Genomic DNA, 24,809 nt, shown 5'->3' with positions numbered 1-24,809 from the left:
AAACTTATTTACTACTTTGTAACTAAATATTAAATCCCCCCATTTCCTAAACTTTCTTTAATTGTGCACGTGATGAATGATGACTATTATCTGTGTGTATCATGAATGTTGAAATAAATATAAATAATACTTGAGTATTTTTACATTAAAAATAAATGCATGAATGCATTTTCATGTTAGTCTTTTTTTTTTGTTTTTTTTTTTTTTGTTAAAAATGTTCGCAAATAGCAGATTTACCAATTGTTTGTCATTTTGGTATAATTAATATACTTACTACGTGTATGAAAATATAACAAAAGTGAATTCAGTATGAATAAATAAATTCAAAATAGACTCTATTAACTAGTGGCACCAAACCTTCGTTGCATATGACTTTAACACATGTAATTCAATTATAATAGTGCTGTTCTTTATAAACTAAAATTTATGTTCTTAATAACTAAAAAAATTGAACTGAAGTGTAATACAGATGTGTAATGTAATTCATTTAATTGCATACTATAAAATCATGAAGAGCCAAAAAATGAGTATAACTAAAAAAAGTTTTCTACTACTGAGTGCCATGTAGACCATACTTCATTGACATCTCAGATGTTAAAGCTCTATTTAAAATCTTATTTTGATTTACAATAACATTTTTTCTTACTCTTTGTACTCAGCCCGCTCATGTGCACGTCACGTGAATTATTTTAGTCGTCGTAACGATAGAAAAAAAAAAGTTTTATCAGTCATAATCAGGTGTTGGAAAGTAGTGAGGTGCCAATACGTTCCAAAGTATTGCGGCAGCCATGAGACTTACGTACGTGAACAAGCTCAACCACCAAACGACCTTTTCCCACGTTTGTACTTCAAGATTTCTCAATATATTAATACCAACAAGAAGGCCAGCTATGGCACCGGCAAGGTGAGCAACGTAGCCAATCTGACTGTTTGCATCATTAAAGAAGTACCGCTGATAGATAGCTTGGCCAACATCTACGGAAGTGACTATAAGAAAGACAAGTAATTGAAGTGCCGCAAATTCCATCTGCGACCAATTCATCACGATCGTTGCTACGTGAGCTGTTATTAAGGCGTACACGCCACCAGAAGCACCAGCCAAGTAGACCCCAGGATCGGATATCGAAGTACCTAACGAACCAGCCAACACTCCCGCGAAATATATTATTAGCACACGCCACCATTTGTGCACCATTTCAAGAGGTATTCCCAACATCACTTGTACCAATAAATTAACAACCAAGTGAAAATTTCTGTAATTAACAAAAATTGACATATTAGTAAACAATACTTTATTATTACATTATTATGGAAATAAAATAGAAAATACAATACACTTACCCAACATGTACAAACATATATGTGATATACCTCCATGCTTGGTATCTTTTTGTAGGATTGTATATGAACAAAGTTGCAGTTGGTCCCTTCACGGGTGGCGTGCCTTGAGCATTGAAAAATACATCACTTATAAAGAGCATGATTTCTATTAAACTTATAATTATCATGGCGAGTGCTGGGGGATTGCAAGTGTATTGCTCTTCATAGATGCCATCAGTAAAATCACGAGATCTTTGGCCTTGAAGAGTCCTAGACTGGCCACAAGGTCTGGAGGGAATCAATGTTGTGATGTATCTGTTTGCATAAGATCCAAAAACACCTTGCAAATCTTTTCTGTGGATCTATAAAAAAAAACGTGAATTTGAATTATTAAAAATTTGAATTTTCAGCAAAAATGATAATTACAATATGAAATCTTACCATAGCAACAAATTCTGGATACTCTAAGTATCCTGAGTGGTCCAAATCTGCTTTTTGCATAACGTACTTGACCACACGACTTGGAATGTCATGTTGGTAATTTTGGTGACCTGAACCCCTAATTACTTCTCTCAGTTCCTGAAAGTTAATTTTGCCATCTCCATCTGCATCATATTTCTCAAAAATTCCTCTCCAATACTAGAAAGTTTAAAGCAGTTAATAATGTAATATTTTTCGGAAATGATGAAATTTGTGAAATAATAGAAACTTTCATACATCGTCATTTCGAAACTGCAAAGGAAGCTCAATGGCTGCTTCACTGTCTTGGTGTTCCACAGGCATCTTTATTAAGTAGAAATTTCTGAAAAAAATAACCATTCAAGAATTAAAGAGTAACACTGAACGTTATAACTAAAAAAAAAAAACTTGATAGCCAATAAAAAATTATAAATTACTATAAATTTTGATAAAAGCGTTACTTATACAGTTAAGTTTTAGAATTCATAGGAATCAGATAATTTACTGAACTCAACCCTTTCGTTCAACAACCTATTGATGAACAGGATAAAACATAGGATTTCACGAAAGTGAGAATAATAATAAACATGTTATATATATAAAATAGAGAGAAAAGTACCAGACAACCAACAGGTGTTCTTGGAATAGATCAGTGAACGAAACATTGCAACACAATGGGCAGGTACAACAAGCCATGACACAATTTATTTCGATCTTAAAAATAGGTTTACCTCGCAATAAGTATCTAAATGACAGCTAGGTGTTCCAATAAGGGTACGATTGTTTTGGCGGACGCCTACACACTAAACAGCAGGTACTCGGTACTCGATATACTCAGGAAGCGTCTATATAATATTACATCGGCTATAGGTATCACAGGATAAGAAAAATCTTATCAAACCGGCACGACGCCAGATAATCTGATAAAAATGAGTCAGATTTTTTACAGAATTAGTCACCGACATCGGTACGTAAGTACCATAGCGACCAGCGACGATATACCGTTACTTCAAAAAAATCGAGTCGATCTATATTTTTAAAGCAAACGAGAAAAGAAGAGCATCGCAACTGCATCAGAGAGGAGCACACACAGAAACACACATAAAATGATGTATATTATACACAAGCACGAATGATCTTAACCTCCGGTGACTCCGCTCTCGCCCCTCTGACTCCGCTGCGCCCTACGCGCTTGATATATATATTTTTACACCGCACCCTATAGATGATGCATTATGTTTAACTTTACCTTTACGAGAATGGAATATACTTTTTGTATTTTTCAAGTTTTTTAATTGGATGAATTACTTATGTTTCATCTTACTCAAAGACTAAAAATTGCAGCGATGATTAAAGCTAAGTAACTATACAAGTATAGATCGATCGACGGAGAAGAAATAATCAAATACCTATATATAATGATACCTACTTAAATAAAAAATCGTTCAACTTCGCCGTGTGCACACTTGTCCGCTTCTGTCGATGTGAAAATCGGATGTCGTGTGCCGCGGTTATTCATGTTGGCGTCTCAATGTTGTTTATATGGTGCGTTTAAATCTGTACAACTGGAAGGCAAAGTTGTTTTAAAATCCTTTCAAAGAACTTTTTGTTATTAAATTTTTTTTTTTTCTTTTTAAACTTTCTCGCAACTCTCGACTCGATTTTTCTATTTAATTCTCATTCATACGCGTAATAGCTTCCAGAAATAGCGCGAGCAAATTTCATTCCTGATTTGTACATTTAAAAATTGCCAAAAAAATAATATATATATATATGCGTATGTTGCGTATAGCTGGATGTTCATAAATTGTTTTTTCTTCGATAAAATTAATAAAACTTGTGCATGGTAATTAAAAAAAAATCCCAAGTTAGTGTATACTTTCACGATATATATGTAGGTACTCGTTGGCCTGGCAACGATTCATAACAATGGGACGCAAACAAAAAGAGCCACTTGATCACACCGCATCGTGCGTTCGTTTGTTTGTGCTCTACACTTGCAGTGCTTGAGCATATATACCACGCGCGTGAGTAACTCTTTTCCTTTTTATCACGAACCTCGTGTTACATCTGTACCCCGGCAGGATAAGTGATGAGAGAACGCGCTATTTTTACAAAAAGCTGCGACGCGATACCTCAACCCTTGGATCGAGACTCGCCAATCGATGTAGCCTTTTAATAACAAAGTCGTGTGTCTGTAAGAGCGACGTTATGCTCGAGCCATCGAAAGGAAAGACCAAGATATCCGGGAGGTACCGGGTCGAGCAGCCCATGGAAAATTTTCGCATCAGGTGAGCCGATGTAGTTAACACCAAACTCCACTTGTACTTTCGACCTTCTTTCCCCCCCCCCAAGTCCAGACAATTGTTTGCGAAGCGAAAACATAAGCAAACACCCCCGCATCGTTCACTCACTCTCTCTGCGAGTCTATAATTACGCGGTACATTAACTCGCCCCCTCGGGCTGTTACTTTTTCGTTTTTACTCGGGAATTACGTACGCAACATTGTTTTTCTCTCTCTCTCTCTCTATCGATTGTTTATCCGAGGAGTATATAATTTTACAGCGAGAGAATCCAAGTTGACCTTGAGACCCCAAAGAAAATGAACGAAGACGTGTTGACTATAATGATTGTACACAGAGTGAAAATCGTGCAGCAAAAGTCGCTCCTGGCCGAGTTGTTCGAAAACGAGGACGAGACGCTGGACAGCAACTTCCTCGAGGCCGAGGAGCACGAGTTCGCATGGCAGGAGAAGGTATTCGGGCCGTACGAGGCCAAGTACTACCTGGAGGAGCGCAACTGCACGACCGACCAGCAAAAGGAGTACCGGCGCCGTTTGCTCGAACAGACCGAGGACGCCGATGGCTCGCGGCTCTACTCCTACGTCCAGGGCGACGCCTACTGCCCGGACCCGAATCCGATCACCGGCACCTACCGCTCGAGCTTGTCCGTCAAGAACGAGCTGGCCTTGCCGCCCCTCAGAAACCGCAAACCCTTCCCCGAGCGCTACAACAAACAGGTCGTCGACCACGCGCCGTCCGACAGGAGGATACGCGAGAACCACTACCTGTACACGGTTAGTATATATCGTTTATTTTTACACCTGGTTGTTTTTTTTTTTTTTTTTTTTTTAATACAACTTAACAATGATCGGTGTGTACATGTATATATGTGGTGTATTTATGTTGCCAAGGAGCGCGTTAACATGTACATCGTGGTCGACCTGTCGCCGAAGGACGAGGGCGCGGTGGCCTCGACCGACTCGGAAGCCCTGCTCTGCGCGATAAGCTACGATCCCCTGCACCAAAGTTTGACGGTCAGCCCGGATTTTTCGACCCTCGAGTGTTACAGCGTCGACGGGATCGGAATGAGCTACGACTTTTGGCTGGAGCACGCGTCCCAGAAACCGTCGGTGCGCGAACTCCAACGCCACAGGGAGAACATGAAAAAAGTTAGCGACTTTATAATACACCTCCTATATAATTATGTGGTCAAGACCAATGACATGCTGGATTTCGGCTGTCCCAAAGGGTGTTTTTAAATAACAATCCTATAATACATAATAATCAAGTATAGACAAACTCACCCGATGAACGAAATTTCTGATATCTGTCGCAGCATCCGTCTCGGTATGTTCATGTTGTCCGGAGCATTCGACTCTCAGAAAAAAGGAAAAAAAAAAAAGAAAAATACATAAATGCCAACACTACTTTTCGCTATTTTATCCCCTGTACGATATCCTTTCACTTTTCCAATTGTACTATTACCGATCTAATTACCACGTCGCACATTCGTGCTGAAAAAACCAAACACGATCAACAACAATATATTATGCACTTCAACACCACGAAAGCGTTGTTATATACCGTCTCCTCACTCGCACTTTGTACTTGGATGGTCCACGTTTGAGTGAAAAATTGGTCGGTCTTCCGCCTCTCTGACGAGCCAAAGCCACGCTGTTACTTAATTATCACGCACTTGCGGACGCTCAGCGGACAAACGCTACTGTCTGATGACACTGACCGGTGTTTCGAGCGCGACTCCGACTAAATACCCCTTTTCGCTTAATCAATCCGAGTTCCCACCCACGCTCTCCCTCTTTAGATGCTATACATGTTTTCCTTCGAATCCCGTGTTTTTTTTTCTTCTTCCTACAAATAGATTATTTAGCCAGAGAGAGAGAGAGATCCGCTCGCATCGCTCGCTCTATGCGCTTTAGGCGCGTTTTCCCGCTTCGCGGGCTCTTTATATATTTTTTTGTTGCCGCACCTCGAGATAACAGCTACGGGGGGGTTAGCAGTACGTGTATAGGTGCAACGCCGTGTATGTTGCGCGATAGAGGCTTTTGTTGAGAATCATCCGATTTCTTTTTACTTGATTTTGATTTTGATTTTTTTTTTTTTTTTTTTTTTTTTTCCAAAGAGCCCATGTCTCGGATATCCAGACTTGAGTAGGGGTTTTCGTATCTGTACATGTAATAAAGGTGATTGAAACCGTCCGATTCACTTTGGAAGTAATGTTCGATAAGCCACAGTGTCGATGTAAAGTTCTTTGTCATTGAAATGTTACATTAGCCGAACTTTTAGAGCATACTTTCCCTTGATTTTTTTTTTTTTTTTTTTTTTTTTTTTTTACCAATGACAGTCACAGCAAGTATAATAAGTATAGGTGCCTGCAGCGTCATTCGTTTCTTTGTGCAAATATAATAATACCTAATAATTGTAGATAGCGCCATAACTGTCACAACACTCATCGTTTGTATTTATTTCTCTTTCACTGCACCGGAGCTTCCTCTTGTTTCGTCGCGATGAAAAAAAAAAGAGCCGATGCAATTTTTCCCACGTGGCTGACTAATACCACCAGGAATGTCAAAAGTGTCTTATCCATTGTCATTTGCAGAGCGACAATCGGTGGGTTATCAACGCGCGATCGGACCCTTTCGATTATTCGATCGGAGATCAAGAGGACCTAAACATTTTTCATTTTCACCCTAACTAGACTTATTTACTATATGATCTTCAATAAAAGTATACATCTACTACATCTCGCGTTATACGCGTTAGTTAATACATGTATTTATCTTATCAACTGAAACTTTTAAAAGTGATCAGATAAACCTTACGTCCGAGATGTATGTATAGATATTGTATTAAAAATCGATTAACGAATAGGAGTATCGTTGCAAAGCATCTCCTTCACTTGCATGTATATGTAAAAATGAAAGCAATAAATTGTGTCTAATGAAACATACCTTGCCGATTTATGCAAGAGGAAAAGGAGGAAAAATAGCACCGTTGCAGGAAATAAGCAAGTCGATTAATCTATACAGCTACATACTGATCGATTCCTTATTTTCCGCTGGTTGTTTTGCAAATGCAACGATTAATGCCACCTAATCTCATTGTCAAAGATAAAAAGCCGTCAATACATGAACCGCCCAAAGTAAAAAGAAAACAACCGCAGGAGCTGCAGCGGATCCGCAGCCTGAAGGAGGCGCACCTGTTCCACGAGATCTTAGCCCCGCAGCCGCGCGTGCTGCGCATGTATCTGAGCCTCGACATCGGGGCAGCCCGGGATTTCGACAGCGACGACGGAGTCTTCGTGACGTATTACCTTGACCTGCCGTGCCACTGGCGACCGGCGTCCGAGGTTGATCGGCGCAAGCTCACGGGCCGAACGCAGAGGTGCAGGGCTCGAAACAAACAAGCCAACCTATCCTACTGCGCGGAAGTCCTGCTGGATCTGGACCTGACCGAACTGGTTGCTGCGAAGGGGACCACGGAGCTGCCCACTTGGCCGAGGGTTTTGATCTCCGTAGCTTCGCTGGACAGCTGGACCAGGTTAGGCCATTTTTCTCTCCAGTGTGCCATTTTATTATCAAAACTTTTCACGATATTTAACAAGTTGCGATGAGTTCGGATATAACTTTTGTAACTTCAAAATCTATGAAATCTCTGTTTGGCTTAGTTTCACTCTCGGGTGACTAAAACTCCAGTTACTAACGTGGACCTATATTTGACAGGAAAAATCTGTACACCTTCGTTTCTCAAAAGCTCTAGCCCTCTTTTACGTAATATAGATGTGGAAATTCCAAGGCCAGCGAAATATCTGATAACTTTGACGCGCAATTAAAAAGCGAATGTGTAAAATGACGTAGTTTTTGTATTCAAAATCGTTCACGATATAAATGTATTCCTTATACTTTTGCGAGTAAACGCGTACGTGTATACGATTGTCAAATTTTCTCGAAAAGGAAAAGTCAAAGACTCCAATTCTTTGTGGACTCCAGGTACAGAATCGAGGGCTACGGCTCGCTGGCCCTGCCAGCCGAGGCCGGCAGCTACAACTTTAGCCTGAAAACCTGGCGCCCGGCGGCCGGACTCGTCGACAGTCTCCGCCGCGTCTTCACCGGTGGCACCTGCGAGCTCGACGACATCACCTACTGCGCCATCCCCGCCATGCACGAAGGGCCATTTTTGGACAAGGCCCCCCTCAAAGTCGTACCCAGCGGCTGCGTCGAGCTGCGTCTGAGCGTCGTTCACCAGAGCCAGAGCTTCGCCAGGTGCTGGGAGCTCGGGTCGGGAGACGGCGGGGAAAAGCTCCAGGCCGGCAAACTGCTCAGCAGCGTCGACGACGTGCTTAACCAATTCAAGGCGGCCCGAGAGCGCATGATCCAGGCCAGGTCGATGTGCTCGTAAAACCAAGATTTTTTTTTTCTCTCCCTCGTTTCTTCTATGGGTCTTAAAAAACCACAAATTGCCGTCTTGCATGCGTTTTGAATGAAAGTGGGCGTGTTTTATGATCTCTCGTAACGGTGATTTTTTTTTTTTTTTTTTTTTTTTTTTTTTTTTTTTTTATTTCAACAAAAATAACAATTTACATTGAACTGTTTTATCTTTCGTCCATCTTCGCCGTCGTCATCGTTATTGTTTTTCGTTCTGATAGTAGTCATCATGTTACACCCTTAGATTACTGGTATAGGCGTTCGAAGCGCTCGCTATTTAGTGTTATATTATTTTTATCCGTCTTTCAACCAACAGTTTTTTTTATTTTTCATTTTATTCTAATAGCGTCTGCTTGATTATTTTTTATAGAGTAATGATCGTAGCGTGACTTTTATTTTGTTTGATAAACATGCGCGACAACGACAAATTTAATGACGTTTTATACGTAATTTTCACTCCCCTTTCGCCCCTTAGCTTATTTTAATACCTCAAAAAAAAAAAAAAAAAAAAAAAAAAATTAGTAAAAAGAGGTGCGCCTCGGGCATTCTTACATGTATTTATACAGCCTTATCTCTTCGTGGGGCGGACCGACATCTGTGCTTGCGACGAAGCTGATCTCACCGGGTTTATTTACTTATACTAGTACTTGTTTATGTTTAGGTGTGTGGTTTTATTATTTTTTTCTGTTATTTTTTACTTCGTTCAATAGGTACACGTATTTTTTTTTTTTTTTTTAATGGTAATATATGATATCACTGAAGGCATATAATTTATAGTATACGGGGGAGGGGAAGGAGAAGAAGAAAATTAAAAACAAAAGCGCATTAGAAGTTTTAAGTTCATTCAGTTTTTAAAATTTGCATTTTTCTGCGATGGATTTTAACGACAGAAGGAAAGATGTAAATTGAAGTATACTTCATCGAGAAGCTGCATACCGGTCAACATAAAAAATCCGTAAACTGAGGCTGTCGCAGTTTCGATTTTTTTTTTTGTCAAGAAATGCTGAGGAAGTAAATACAGGAAGACTGTTTTCATTCTCTTACACATCTGTATTTTTATCTTTCTTTTTGTTTCCATAATTCATCAGAAAAAATGCGTTCTTGCGCACATTTTCCTTTTATTTTCTTTTTATCAACAGAAAATACCATAATTAAAATTCTAATATCACAAAGTTTTTTTTTTTTCATCGTCATCATTCACTTATAGTGAAAAAGTTTTTAATCAATTTTCTTTACTACTATCGTTGTGCGGATCGTGAGGTATCGGGTGCTTCGAAATAATCGAAATGCTGAATAAATTTACGCGCGCGTGTATATTCGTTGATTTATTTTGTTATTTTTATATAATGATTAAACACATGTTTTTCATCCGTTCGTTATACGAACGATCGATTAAAAAAATATCGAGCGTTAGAGATCGTTAAGTGACTTCTTCAACCTTACTTCTTATTTTATTTTTTATCGAATACATCGAGAGCCATTTATGACGACACAATGATTTTTAAATACGTTCAAACGTAGGGTTTGATAATTAGGTAATAAATAAAAAGATTAATCGTCACTACCGAAAGACTATATGTATCATCGAGTACAACTATAAATGCAAACAATTTCTGGAGACTTTTTTTTATATAATGTGCAGTTGAATTAATTTTGTTTTTAATGCCATCTCAAACAAACTGAGTCCAATAGAATATAATAATAAAAATCCAAATACTAGATGTACGAAATTGTCAATTAAGTATTGAAAATTTTGTAAAGTTTTACTCATAAAAGCGTGAAACAAAAATTATTTTAACGGTGCATTCCAACGATTTCAAGACATTTTTTATATGTATTCATACAAAATCAAATTATTTTCCTTTAGAATAAAAAAATGCTGATAAAATTTCTTGATATTTTTATATTAACCATCAAAACATGTATTTCTTTTTAATAGCAATATATTTACACGTAGAAAAAATATTAAAGATCAAATACCGATCAACATCTACCATTACAGTTACCCATGGAGTTTTTAAATACATTATTTTTTTTCAATCATCACAGATCAAAACAAAAAAAAAGGTTATCTCTGATTTTTTTCTTTTTTACTATCTTGAGGCAAAAAAACAACGACGCTGTATTGCACCGACAAGTAAAAAATCAGAAAACGTAAACAAAACGCGATATTCCAGTATGATCAAAGATTCAATTCATTAAATTACGTACAAATAAAAAAGTATGGATTCTACATGATTGTAGATGAAATTTTAATCAATGGTGTGACGCGTTTTTTTTTGTTTATCTCGCTTTTTCTCAAATCTGCTCATATATTTTTTCTTGCTCTCACAAATCGACATAGGATTTTTTATCGTAAGCTTTTTTTTTTTAATTGTTAAATAAAATAATACCCACAACTAATCATTCATCGACGATTTAATAATTTTCTTTAATAAGTTGTTTATTTCAATCATCAGAGAACGTAAGATTGGAAGGGGAAATTTTTCCCTAGTAAGTTCTTGGTTTTTCATTCTATGCAACTACGTTACTTGGACTGTGCCTAAAGTTTTTTTTTTTTTTTTTTTTTTTTCATCTTTATCCTTATTCTCTATACATTATAATAAGCTAATAATCATATGATTACTTGTTATTTACTTTTAAATGATAAGAATATGTACTATTTACAACGCTTAAGTTTACATACTTTTATTCTTTATTTTTCTTTATTCATCATTTTATCATTATCCATTATCATTATCATCACCATCATCGTCATTATCATTATCGTAATCATCGTAATCATCTCTAACTATCATTATACACCACCATCACCACCACTGTCATAAAAAATCGTCGGCATTATTATCAACATATTAACATAATTACCATCATGAATCCATTTTTACTTGGAAAAAAGAAGATTGGAAATTGAAGTAATTGAAAGAAGGTGGTGACGGTGTGGCACCGCATCAATGTCAAATAGTACATCGATTACTCTCGTTATGTTTGCCAATGACTTTTACGTGTATACTTTTATATATCGTTCTTTCATTCATTTAAATTTCCGTAATCTATCTAACGACTACACTTCTTTTTTTTTTTTTTTTTTTTTCTTTCGAGTCTCTTATCTCTCACACAAAATATCCTCAGATTGAACGTTCACATTGTATCAGACACGTGTAATAACAGACTCATTCGAAATAAAAACAATCACACCATTAACGCCACATCTCATCAGTTTAACGATTATATACTACGTAATTCATATTTACAAAAGCGTCTGCATTGTAAACTCACGGGGCTACACGTTTGCTTTATTTTATGCTTTGCTGAAAAGTTTTTGCACTTCCACTTACTAGCGTTTACATCGTTTACATATAAATAGTGCACACATAGCGTACAAACGTTCATCACCCTGTTCCATTCTTATAATCGTATTTTTTAAACTTCGCAATCGCAACGGACTTATGTTGTACCGACGTTGGAATGAACGCTGACTTGTTCGATTCTTTTCCCACGAAAAAGAATTGTACAGTGCACGTTGTTCATTTTTTTTTTCTTTCATTATCATTCAGTGTGACACGACAACTCGTCTGCTACGTAACGATTTTCGCTTTCCTAAACTAAAAATAAAGTTTTGTTTTACAGTTTATCGAGTTTAGAAAAATTCACTTCCCGACAACTGTCAATTGTTATGTACATATTTCGCGCAGAATACATTTTGTTTTTCATAATCATATTAAAATTTACCAAAACTAAAAATAAAAAAAGAATCTTGGAGTTGAATCCCAAGGCGTAATCTACATACTTTATTTAGCTCAATATGTTACAACTTGATATAACTTTTCTCATTAAACAAATAAAATTAAAATAAAAGTTTATAAATTTTACATATACAACATTTGGTTAAAATACAAATACAAAATAATGTTGTTCATTGGCACTCTGCGCTCGTCGGATTGCTCATTAGATGTTTGTTACAATAAAACAAAGCAAAAAATTTCCATTGTATCAAACAGTGAAACAAAGTACTATTATCAATGACATCATCAAATTGTTCGTACAATTCACGTAGAGGAAAAAAAAAAAAAAAAAGGAGTTATCACGAGTAAAGGTAAAAATACAATGCGTGCATAGAAAAAGCTTACTTCAAAATTACATCTATATTTACACCTTAAAACTCCTCATGATTCAAAATAAAATCAAATTTTTTATACTCAAGATACAATTCAAGACTCGAGATCTTCGGTTAAAAAAAAAAAAAAAAAAAAAAAAAAAAAAAAAAAATACTTCAAAGAAATAAACATTCATTTCCCTTTATCTGAACAGAGCTTATAAAAATCAAGCTAGAAAAGGTTGAAAGTATTATAAAAAGACCGCATTATATATTTTTACAACCACCACGTACAATATCCGCTTTATCTCGCGAGACACACGATAGAACAACAAACACACATGCCTTTTCTTTCTCTCCGTCCTTGCTCTCTTATCACCATATGTCGTTGCTGCTCTTGTAACCTCTCACTGCAGAGTAGCAATAGTTTGAAGTAGTAATAGAAGCAGTAGTAATAATAATATTAGTCAGCGACGCAAATGCATCGAGTCAGAAAGTTGTGGTGTTCCTATAACACTATCCTTCGGTTTTTTGCCCCGTAATATCAATCCTCGTCCGAAAGCGGCTCATATTGAGCGGAGAGGAGAGGCGCGGGCTCCTCAGTCTTTACAACCGTGACAGCCGCGGTGTTCGTCGGCGGTGGCGCTGGCGGTGGCCCCGTGTGCACGCCCAACGCATTGTATGGATAGAAGGTAGTGGGTGTCGGCACCGGAGGCTGTGGTGGCTGCTGTTCTCGCGGGGACTCGTCTATCACCATCTCGCCGCTGGGCGAACTATCGGCGCATGACTTATCATCCTTGTCGTTTGCACTGCCACCATTACGATCACCACCACCTGAGCTTGACTTGTCGTCCTCCGTTCTCATCACCTCGACAATCTTGTTCTTGACGTAGTCGAGTGGCGACAGATGTGACTTGCTCGACGGTGTCACGGGAGTCGTCGTCGTGGCAGCACTAGGCTCGTAAAAGCGCCGCGGATAGTGATTCGTCGTCGGTTCGGGCGGCGAGACAGGCTCATGTTGGAACTGCGGCTGCAACTGTTGTTGACTCTGATGTGTTGGTTGAGTCTGCGACGAGGGTGGATTTTGCTGCGCAACTCGGATTATTTGTCGCTCGTCGCCAGGTTTCACCGAATCCGCTTCCCCCCCTTTTCTCCTCTTCCAATCTTCTGGCATTTGATAACTATAATTTAGATAATTTCAAATGAGACATTTTACTAAAATTTATACAAAATACGTTGTTTCTGGAATACCAACCCTGGGTAAGGTCTGTAGGAGGAAGACATTGGTCCGTAATCTTTGTTAACTATGTGGTCGACATGCTCGCCCAAAGTGAGACCCTTGTTCACACTGTTGCTTGCATTTCCACTACCCGAGCTGCTGTTTGCATTTTCTTCTCCAGCTGGACTGTGGGCCATACCATTGGGTTCAGATGGACTGTCCCTATGAAAATTCTGTAAGCGAAAAAAGAGTTAAAAATATCGTTACTCTTCCGTTTGTTGAGCTACGAAGATTTTCAAATTTTGTGACAATTACCCGAAAAAGTCGATCACCAGGTCGTGATTGATTGTTGGAGGGATTCTTATCACTGCTAGTATCGGCAGTCTGATTTATCTGATGCGTGATTATGGCATCGATCAAGTTAGCTGCTGTCAACGTGGAAGAATCACTCGACTGATTGGAAGTTGACTGACTATGCCTGGCAGAAGGAGGCGGTGCCTGTGACTGTGAAGGATGCCTCGGATGTTGATAGAAACCACCAGCTTTCGGCATGTTTGGCGACTCACACTGACGCGATTCAGCGAGTTCTCTGTGAAATAACAGTAAGATGTAATTATAATACGAGTCATTAAAATATATTCGTCCTTGTGAAATTAAAAATAAAAATTCACCTGTACATATGGTCGTGCTGATCTTTATAAAGCTGTACGATATGCCGTCGCTGTTCCGCTTCGATTCGCTGTTGATGTTGCTGCATATGCTGCATCTGTTGTTTCTGATATCTCTGCTGCTGTTGCTGCAAATAAACCATGTTGTCTCTTTGCTGCTGCATGGCTAATCTGTGATCAGCCTGCTGTTGCAGCTCTTTATCTCTCTTTTGCTGGGCGAGCCTCATTTCCTGTTGCTGCTGCATTTCTTTTTCTCGTTGTTGAACGGCCAGCCTGTGCTCCTGATGTTCCTTTTCGCGCTGTGCAGCAGCCGCGACCATCTGCATCTCCTTCTCGCGCTGATGCTGGTGTTGTTGAACTAGCCGATAGTGTTGCTGTTGCATGTCTTTCTCGCGCTGTTGCTGTTGCTGGTGCATGTTTAGCCTGTGCTCCTGTTGCTGCTGTTGAATTTCCTTTTCGCGCTGTTGCACAGCCGCTCTGTGATCAGCTGCTGCTTGAGCAACCGCAGCCTGATGCAGCTCCTGCTCACGTTGCTGAGCCAGTCGATGCTCTTGCTGCTGTTGAAGTTCTTTCTCGCGCTGCATCCGCTCCATTTGCTGCTGATGGTGTAGCTGTTGCTGCTGCTGTTGTTCCTTTTCACGCTGGAGTCGCTGTTGCTGCTCCTCTTCCTGCTTCTCGCGAATCAGCATGTCTCGCTCCCGCTGTTCCTCTCGTTGTTGCATAGCCACGGCCATTTGATACTGTGAATGAGCCAGTCTGGGCATGTTTTGCAACGGGCGGCTGTCGATGTGACGATCAGGGTAAATCCGATCCATCGACATGTAGAGCTGCTCATGACCACTGCTACTCGCTGGTTGGTGCGGTACAGGTAAACTTGGCTGTTGAACGGCAACATCAACGAGGCTTGAAAAAGCTTCGAGACCTGGCGGCGGAGGTGCGTAGTGCTTTGTCGTATTGTGCCTCTGAATAACACCTTGGCGTGGTTGCTGGTGAGGTTGGGGCGGCGGAGTATTTGCGCAGTACAACGTAGCTGGAGATTCGCTCTTGTTACCAGATTCGGGCAAATTACCGATTCGATTTCTGTGTTGCATCTGCTGACTAGTTATGTAGTCGTTCATGATGATTTGACGCGAGGACAGCTGCTCCACCGTGTAGTTCGACGTTTGTCGTGGCGGATACGAGTTGTACTGACTGCTGTGGAGAACAAATTTTTTTTCTTTTTAATTAGCGTTTCACTCAAAAATTTTAATTAATTGATCATGAAATCAGTTTTTACCTTTGGCCATGGCTAACGACGACTCCTGAATTCTGAGCCTGCACAGGCACATTACTTGTTGTAACAGGCGAGTGCCGAATGGAACGATGATAATCGTACATCGGAGACCGTTTGTCGACAGCAAACGGATGCACGGGAGTACCTTGAGTAATGGAACCACCTTCTTTGGAACCAACTAAGGATGTGACAGATCAAGTTAAGATTAAAGATATCTTACTGACACATAACTCTTATAGATGCTGATTTAAAAGATAAAACCATACCTGTGGTAGGACTTGGATTAGGCTGATTGGTATTTCCAGGCGGAGTCATTTGCCTGAGCAGTCCGTCGTACCTTGCACTCGACACGGGAGTACCATGAGTAATCGAGCCAGTCTTGTGTGGTGTGCTCATGTTGGTGAGTTTGGGCGAGAGCTTGGGATGTGTCGATACTACCGCTGCCACCTTGTTCGTGAGCTTTGGAGTAAGTGGGGCCTGAGGTCGCGGTGACGAAACATACACGTGCGGACTCTTGGCACCACGTCCCTGAGGCTCCTGCGGCGGATGGGGATGCGGGTAGTAATGACTGGACGGCGGAGTTGGTTCTGGCCGGTAGTGGCTCATCGGAGCGGGTTTGTGGGAAGACGGCGGTGGTTGTAACGTGTGATTGTACTCCTGTTGTTGACGTGGCTTTTTTATACTGAGATCAAGCGTGCCTTCAGTCTCTCGCATCGCCTGCTGAGCCTAAAAATTTCATAATTTTAGGGTACAAACATCGTCGAGGACGAAAAACTTTAATAGATCGAAAAAAAAAAAAAAAAAAAAAAAAAGTACCTGCATGACAACAAGTCCTTCTTTTGGCAGCATATCCTGACTACTAGGCTGTGGTTGTTGGCTGGGTGTCGGAGGCGGAGGACAGGGAGTGATAGTTGCCTGCATCTGACTAATCTGCTGTGGACTCGGAGCCGAACGATGGGCGTGCGATCCCGAGACCACGGACAACGTCGCCAGACTCGATTCCCTGCTCGCCATGGCAGTGTTTGATATATTCGGTACCTGTGAGGCCGACTTGTAATCACGCAAATAGCCGATATCGTTGCGATGATCTATCTTCAAGATACTCGATATCGTAGGTGTGCCCGAACTCACTGGAATCGAGGATGCCGGGCCACTATCCGATGGGGTGCGCTTTAACTGCATCTCAATAACTCCCAGCATAAGATCCTTTAACATGAAGCAATAATATTCACGATGAATAACAAGCTAAAGACTATGCTTGTCAATAAATCTGATTGTTAAAACTTACCTTGACCGTAAGCGGATTGGGTCCACTGGTTGTCGAGGGTGGAGAGTGAACTAAAACTGGCTGTGGGTGAGTCTGTACGATAGACTGAGATGATGGGTGAGACGACGCGGTGCTGCTACTAGCGTTACTAGCAGTGGGCGGAGTGAACGTTACCACGACGCCAGTATTGTCCAAATCCGTGCCACTCTGACCTTCGTCCGCCGTCTCCTGGAACAAGTCGTTGTACCTCTATCAGCCGGCCCTCTCACGATGGGAGGGACGATTGAGGCTCAAAAAAAAAAAAAAAAAACAAAAAAAAAAAAACAAACAAACAAACAAACAAACAAACGAGTCCGCGCAGCATGGTGCCAGCCAATGGCGTTTCGAATGTCGTGAGTACACGAATGGATGAGGGGAAAAAAAAAAAAAACATACTAATTTGGAGATTCTTGAACGTAATAACAATTTTGACAGGCCGTGTAAACTTTACGAGGAACCATGGGTATGTGTATAATATTTTCCAGAAGAATAAGAGAGAGATAAAGGAAAAATGAGAAATGATGAGTGAAAGAGAGAGAGAGAAAGAGAGATGTGGGGTGAGTCAAGAGAAGTTCTGCTATACCGATTGCGCCGCGTAACGGTGCAATCGGTCTTACCGTGGCAGAGCTGTCGTAGTCTTCCCTCGTGCTAGTGGGTGGGTTGGTCTGTGGTGTCTGGGAAGAGGACATCGGTGACGGTGCTATCAACGAGACCACTGCTACGTCCGCTAGTTGTTGTTGTTGTTGTTGTTGTTGTTGTGCTTTTTCACCCACCTTAGTCTCCTGCGCCTGTGGAAAGCCCATGGTCAAAGCGGCACCGCCGCTCGATTGGACCGCCGACGACGTTGACAACGACGACGACGACGCCGCCAGGATCGACGTCGGCGTGCTACTTGGTATCGTGTTAGCGGGACTACCCGCGCTCGCCGTATCGCTCGAGTCGTGCACCTGTTTCAATCAAACAAGCGTGAAAAAGAAGAAAAATCTCGAAAAAGGCAACACAAACACGTTCACCCCAGAAGAGCTACTACTCACAGCCAATTCATCACAGCTACTGGTACTACTCCCGCTCTCCTCCTCATCGGTCAAACACGGCCTCCTCTCCTCGCCGAGCGACTGGTAATACTCGGCGACAACTTGGTCCAGGCCGAGCTTCTTCCTGTACGTCAGATAGTACGTCTTACACTGATGGTTCGTCTTGCCGGCTATCTGTTCCGAGACCTTGGGCCAGTTGGTGCCGTGCTCGCGAAGGGCCTTGCGCATGAGTTCGAGCTCCTCGTCCGTCCACTGACGACCCAGAGCTACGTCCACATCATCGGCCGCGTCCCCGCTTCCGGAAAAATGGGGCGCCAGCCGTCGCGATATCCGATTGAAACACGCCGAACAGCACTTGGTCACGTTGCTCGGGATCTCTGTAGCAACGAAAGCCAGCAAAAGTAAGCGACGACTCAATTGAGCAAACTCGACGGACGGACAAGCAAACAAGCAAACACTCACGAAACTCCAGGATGATGGGGTCTCGGATCTCGGCAGGCAGCTCGTTCCACTTGGGTGGTAGGGCCCGCAGTCGTTTGACACGCGTCTTGCCCGAGCTCGCGCTGTTGAGATTGGGACAGCCGGGCAGCGGGCAGGTCGTGTACCGGCCGCGTACCGATTTGCACCGGCAGCTATTGCAGACCCTGGCTCCCGTGGGCACCTGCTCCTCGCGAAGCCCGTAATGCGAGGCGTGACTACGGGGCAACGGCCTGCTCTGGCTTCCGGCTTCGATAGTCGTCTGGCACACCGCGCACGGATGCGGCCCCAATTGACGGCCCCCGCATTCTACAATTAAATCAAAAATTTATTAGCTCAGCTTCGCCAATTGTACGTGTAATTATATGTATACATCTTGACTTTGTTACTGCGTCAGATTCAAGCGATTCGACATTTTTGTCGTGAAAAAAGAATTTATTATAATATGAGCCGAAAAGTTCCACCAGGGACAAACACGTACGGGCAAATCAAATAGAGAGCGAAGCCAGGAAGACTGCTCGATCGTATCTGCGAGACAATTGGAATATGACATTACGGGGGAGTACATTGAAATCACACGAAATCGCTACTAGCTGCCACATGCAAGCAATCACCGTTATGAACTCTGCTGTGTAATTGCATTTTTTCTCTCTCTCTCTCTCTCTTTTTATTTTATTTTATTTTTTTCATTCATTTCCGGCCAAAGTGCTTCTTCTATCGTGGTTATTTGTACACTTTTCAGGTCACAGGAGAGATAATGTCGCGATACCTTTGTACGCGCGCACACGAACACTCGACCGGACACCGTAATTGTTGTAACGGATACATCGGGTGCAAGGGGAGGGGGCGCGTAATCGATACTTTACATTTCAACGTTTTAATACCGAGTAGTGCCAGAATTGTAATCAAGATAAAAATTGCAGATTAGAGGGACAGCGTGCACCGTTTTATTTCAAAAATACTATTTTTTTTACGCGCAATATACGCGAGCCCACTAACGAACTTTGGATAATTGCGCGTGCGATTCTCGTTTCATTTTCCGGAAGTCCATCTTCAATTTTTACATCACCACGAAAAACGGAAAAAAAGGGGTGGGGCAGGGGGGTAGGTAAGTAATAAACCACAAAGTGCGAGAGAGAGAGAGAGAGAGAGAGAGAGCAATATGCGCTGATTTTTTCGCATTCGTGAGAGGTCCGAACGGCAGGAAATGAAATACATCGCGCAGAGCAAGCGCGAAAAGGAATAATTAGCCCGCGGGTGGCGGGCCGTTTAGTAACTAATTAGGAATTGCCAATTAAAAACTTCCCTCCCGCGTCTCCGCTCGAGCCTTGATTGAACGCACACCGGTAGGTAATGTTTGTCGACCCCCCACCTCTGGCACTATACCGGGGGGGAGGAGGAGTGGCGAATATGCCAAATGAGCTCTTTTGCAGGCTTTTTCGCTGCTCCCGGGGCTTTTTATGTTCTTTGGATTGATAATTAAATAGGCCCTGGAGACGGTACACACTCATCTATAATTAAAAAAAAATCTCATGCACCTATGAGCGGTTGGACGTCCGATTCGCTGGACCGCTGTCAATTAATTTTATCCGCGAGCGCCAATAACGACGAATTATATCGCCAATAGTGATTATCCATGTACGAGGGAGGGCATCAATTATACGAAATTCGGAGGAAAGCCGAAAAGTTTCGGGATAGTGACGGCACGCCGCGAGCGGGAAAATTGATAAAGCCGTGATTGACACTGCGCGCAGAGGTGGCCCCTTTACCGTTATTTTCGACCTGCATCACGTATACATATATGTATATACCACCGCTGAATTTTTGCCCATACATGGGTACACACTCCGGTGATGCTGCGCTCGTCACAGTGTGTGTGTGTGTGTGCACGGATATGCGCGTGTTTGCCGTCGATTAAGGGAACAGCGGCTCTGTCACTTTTCCGCGGGGGCGCCCGGAACATTCCAATAACACGAAATACTACAACCGGCCAATCAAATTTACAAGGTAAACGCCAACCCTCTCTCTCTCTCTCTCTCTCGACCCTTGATGCCGTCCGGACCGGCTACTGCATCAGGGGTGCATACGCATATGCGCGGGTCTTCGTTTTCTCGGCTATCCAACTGTGGCTATTATCTTAATGGATTTTCGCGTTTTTCATTTTTTCTATATACATTGAAAAAATAAACTGATTTCTTTTTTTTTTTTTTTTATCATTATAACTCGACTGTTTGAGGTTTTAAATAAGTATACTAATAAATGTTTTATTTTTAAAGAGTAATGTCGAGAGGTTTTCGAAACTTTATGTATAGCTAAGAGCGTCACTTTTCGCGGTTGTCAATCACGTAAATCTCACAACAGCGCACCTATACCCTTATGCCTTCACAAAAGAGTACACTTGGTATCATCGCGATCTAGTTTTTTTTTTTTTTTTTTTTTTTTTTTCGACACACTCGCCCAACTGCTTGAAAAGTGGAAGAAAAAAAAAAAAAGAGAAAGCGCTCCAAAAGTTCCCGGCTAAAACAATAAAGTGCGACCCGACCACCGAGACCCACTCAAAAGATAAACGAATGAAATAAAATGCGCGAGCGCGCAACGAGTTAGTACAGACGAAAGAAAGGGGGGGGGGAGGGGACTAATTAGAAGCCACGGGTCGAGGGATACGGCGATGAATCTTTGATATGGAAACGAAGAGAGTCTCGCCGCGAACATCCTTTTCCCGGCAAAGGAAGGACGGACGCTGAGCAACCGAGTGTGGATCTTTCGTACTCCACTGCCACCAGCTCAACCAGTGTCAATATCATTTTTTTTTTTATATCTTTGTCTCTCTCGTCTAGTGATGTTTTACCCTTTATATTATTTCTCTCTCTCTATTGTAACGAACAGGTGTAGCGTGTATCGCATTGTGCGGCCATTGTAACGCGGGCTGCACGGAGTTTGATCAAACATGCATCGGGCGAGGGTCGAGGCGCAAAGGACCCATTGTTTCTGCAAATTAACGTCCCTTTCGAGTAAAGGGCGCAGGAGTATAAATTTTTTATAGCGTGGTAACCCGCGCGCGCGGAGTCATCGAAACTCGCGGGCTTTCTTTTTTCCCTTGCAAAGTCTATACGCGGAAAAGAGTGGGTAAATTACAATGACCGAAGCATCCCGAGGGTTGGATGATTTAATCTTTCTCTTTTCCGTGCAAAGGGGAGTTATCAACGTTAAACGTAACAAGAGGCATATTTTTTTTTCTCTTCCTGCTACGATGACGATTTCTGCGCGCTTTTGATGTCTCATCCGATGACTCTGATGATGCTGCTCTTAATTAAACGGGGAAAGAGCACGTTTGTCTCTCTCTCTTGCACGCGTTTGATTAATTTAATGCAAGTTTGCTGAAAACGTGTGTCTGGCATACTCTGTTTTTTTTTTTTTTACCTTTGCATAATTATAAATCAACACAAACGCGTAAAGGTAAATTTTCGCAATAACTGACCCCCGACTGCATTATAAGGTTCAAAGGGGTTGACGAAAATAAACGTAGTAATAAGTTCCCGGCGAAATATCGAACGGAGCTCGCGATTCCCTTTGTGCGCCAGTTGTACCTCACCATCGCGCCTTATTTACTCCATGGGTGTACACTTTACCCGTGTCCACCCCTTCCCTTACTCCGACTCGCCATAAGCCCGTGTTATTATTATGAAGGAAGATGTGATGTAGGTACCCATAATACCCCTACACGTGCGCTCGATTTCGCGCGCCTATACTCAAAAGGAATATCCAACGAGGCGACGCCGATCAAGTACATATACACATCCCAGAAGGAGGGCTTTACGCAACGTTTTACGTATGCACGCGCGTATACTTAATCCAAAAGAGGGCCAATTACTATTTTCCTGCAGGGCGAGCTGGCCCATTAAGCATAACAGTTGCTTTTATCCCTGGCTTATGTAATTTTGCTTCGTTTTTTTTTTTTTTTTAATTATTCATACGTATACGTATGGTATAGCTCCCGTATTTCGCTGATGACGGAGAAACGTGGGACTCGTCGAGCACCGAGAGCGTGGAGGCTCTAATACCTATGGGTGGATTTTCCGTGCTTCAAGTATAATACGTTTTTCTCTCCCCTTCGTTACCTGTTTACGCTACACTGCACCATCACCGCTCTCCTCCTGCACATCTACAGTAAAAACTATACAGTTAATGCGACCGATGTTTCATTGCGCTGTACACTCATATAATTTAATTTAATTAGACCAGCGTTGAATACACGCGTTTTATCGCCATCGTTTCAAATTAACCCGACGCGCGGAGGCTCATCCCTTGTTATTATTTGAACGACGATGCAATAACTATATGCACCAGCGTATTTGTACACGGACCAAAGTACCAAGTATCATTATGGCAGAATAATATATGCCTTTTAACCTCCTTTTGGGTTATATATATGTACGCCAGTTGAATTATCGAATATGTTATACTTAGTGTTTGCTCGACTCCCCCATTCAAATTGTTATTTTTTACTTTTTTTTATTTTTCAATACATCAAGACACTGTTTTTTGATATATTATACGAAAAGTAAGTACACGAGAAAGTATACATTTACATAAATCCGCAATCACTGAAATTACTGTAATTCCGGAGAGAATGAAAAACTACATTTTTTTCTTTTTTCCGAATAATTAACCATAAAGTGGCAAATAGTTTGAGCAAACTATTGGAAATAAAGGCACTCGCGAGTCCCGCCTGAAAGCAACATCATTGAAGTATGCGATAGATCTAGAATCCAGAGAGAAAAAGAGGGAGGGAGGGAGGGTATATACGGTACGGCGTTCGTTTTTTGTATTTATGTATTTATGAGATTTGCGCTTCCCGAGAGAGAGAGAGAAAGACTCTCGGCAAAAATGATTAAAAGCAAACACACGCGCCCCGACATGTTGTGCTTTCCCCTCCTCCCGAGCGCACGCGCGCGTATATTATATGCGCGTTGTTTATCGTGCTTTTGCAAGCTGTATATTCTATTACTGCTGATTTGGCTGTGCGCGCCAAAATATATATTTTCCCCCGTATCGTGAAATATAAAACTTGCCGAATCGAATTTCTATCGCGAAAACTGGTAAGAACTTGTTTTGAAAATTAAACCTGAGGAACAATCAAAATCAACGTGGAGAAAAAGGAGCCACTGCCTCATTGGCACATGCTGTGTATATACGCCCATCGAGCATGAACGGAACAGATTGGAGACCTTGGACCCCTCAACTACAGAGTTTGCACGCAGCTTCACCACGGCTGTTAATTCTATATGGGTGAGTACATACATACATACGTACGTATAAATATACATACAAAGGAGGGGGCATGTTTGTTTTTGGTCTTTTTAACGAATGCGATCGCGCGCGAGGATTTTCGTCAGATTCGAGCAGCCGCGCGTGGGTTATGAAAATACGAACGATCAAACGGGCGGCAGAAAACTGGTAGGGGTTTTTGATTCACCGATATGAAATAGACCGATGAAGAAAAAAAAATACCCCCAAATGCGACGAAAGAAAGTGCCTATATACTTGTGGAGTTGCTGTGCCCACGAGAAAGAGTCGCTCGCAACGCACGAAACTTCTCTTAAGAATAAATACAACGGGGAAAAGGTCCCGCACAGTAGGAAAACGAGAACGATACATATTCGCTAGTTGAATTGCAACGGTGCGAATATCCTAATCGCGTACATTGTACGTACGCGATTCAGCGAGTGAGAGAAGAAAGGGGTGGGTGGGTGGGTGGCGCGTTCATAAACGTGAAACCATTCGTACGTAATCCGGTGTTTGCGAAGCGAAGCTACTCCATAATATACCTACCTGTCTGGGATCTGTATGATCCATGTAGGTATATGTACGCGTGTTTGTGTGAGAGGAAAGCGATTGCAGGTAGAGCGTATAGAGGTACAGCTACACCCATACACCGGTGCAGAGAGAGAGAGAGAGGGACGAGCCATTAATTGGGATTAAGTAAATCAAGACGCTAATTAGCTCGTCCGCTTCCGAGAGCAGCGAGCGAGCCAACTTTGGCCCTCCTACTCCTCTTTACCTTCATTTAATTTTGCCCACCAATTTGCTCCGGCTTTAGCACACACCCCCCCCCCTGCCCTCTCTTTCTGCCACATACATACACCCCTCGCGTCTTCTCGTGATACGCCTGTACGCGATTCATTTTTTTTTTTTTTTTTTTTTTCTTCTTTTAATTAATACGTAGGTGTACC

The 24,809-nt window shown here is 41.7% G+C and overlaps 3 protein-coding genes across 5 annotated transcripts in view; 1 reads left to right on the top strand and 2 right to left on the bottom strand.

The window, feature by feature from the left end:
• Positions 1-224: 224 nt before the first annotated feature.
• On the bottom strand, positions 225-5,456 carry rho-4 (rhomboid-4). Of its 2 annotated transcripts, none has more exons than XM_014355610.2 (5): positions 5,366-5,456; positions 2,038-2,122; positions 1,762-1,959; positions 1,342-1,682; positions 225-1,253 (listed from the first exon to the last, which is right to left on the bottom strand). In XM_014355610.2, exons 1-5 carry the CDS (start codon positions 5,416-5,418, stop codon positions 725-727), a joined length of 1,206 nt encoding a protein of 401 aa, XP_014211096.1. In that variant the 5' UTR covers positions 5,419-5,456; the 3' UTR covers positions 225-724. The 2 variants fall into 2 exon arrangements, with proteins under 2 accessions (XP_014211096.1, XP_089452570.1); XM_089596444.1 differs by lacking the exon at positions 5,366-5,456 and adding an exon at positions 2,511-2,848.
• Mks1 (Meckel syndrome, type 1) lies at positions 3,785-8,582 on the top strand. The gene is made up of 5 exons (XM_089596443.1): positions 3,785-4,070; positions 4,420-4,855; positions 4,973-5,230; positions 7,243-7,619; positions 8,069-8,582. Exons 1-5 carry the CDS (start codon positions 3,991-3,993, stop codon positions 8,475-8,477), a joined length of 1,560 nt encoding a protein of 519 aa, XP_089452569.1. The 5' UTR covers positions 3,785-3,990; the 3' UTR covers positions 8,478-8,582.
• Positions 8,583-12,271: 3,689 nt separating this feature from the next.
• The window catches only part of Smr (nuclear receptor corepressor smrter), a 55,344-nt gene continuing 42,806 nt past the window's right edge, over positions 12,272-24,809 (bottom strand). For both annotated transcript variants that reach the window (XM_089596146.1, XM_089596145.1), the window contains 11 exons: positions 18,562-18,885; positions 18,100-18,476; positions 17,683-18,012; positions 17,048-17,254; positions 16,576-16,965; positions 16,026-16,485; positions 15,763-15,937; positions 14,490-15,680; positions 14,134-14,407; positions 13,855-14,051; positions 12,272-13,780 (listed from right to left, as the gene is read on the bottom strand). In XM_089596146.1, the coding sequence (XP_089452272.1) occupies positions 13,144-13,780; positions 13,855-14,051; positions 14,134-14,407; positions 14,490-15,680; positions 15,763-15,937; positions 16,026-16,485; positions 16,576-16,965; positions 17,048-17,254; positions 17,683-18,012; positions 18,100-18,476; positions 18,562-18,885 (4,562 nt within the window). In that variant the 3' untranslated portion in view covers positions 12,272-13,143. The remainder of the gene's footprint in view (positions 13,781-13,854; positions 14,052-14,133; positions 14,408-14,489; positions 15,681-15,762; positions 15,938-16,025; positions 16,486-16,575; positions 16,966-17,047; positions 17,255-17,682; positions 18,013-18,099; positions 18,477-18,561; positions 18,886-24,809) is intronic.

The sequence above is a fragment of the Copidosoma floridanum genome, unplaced genomic scaffold (genome assembly GCF_036245765.1).
Source record: "Copidosoma floridanum isolate Cflo_tuat_1 unplaced genomic scaffold, Cflo_Japanese_pri ptg000030l, whole genome shotgun sequence".
In the NCBI taxonomy this organism is placed as follows: Eukaryota; Metazoa; Arthropoda; class Insecta; order Hymenoptera; family Encyrtidae; genus Copidosoma; species Copidosoma floridanum.
Note: the sequence above shows the minus strand (reverse complement) of the source record. Positions and strands in the feature narration are given on the sequence as shown.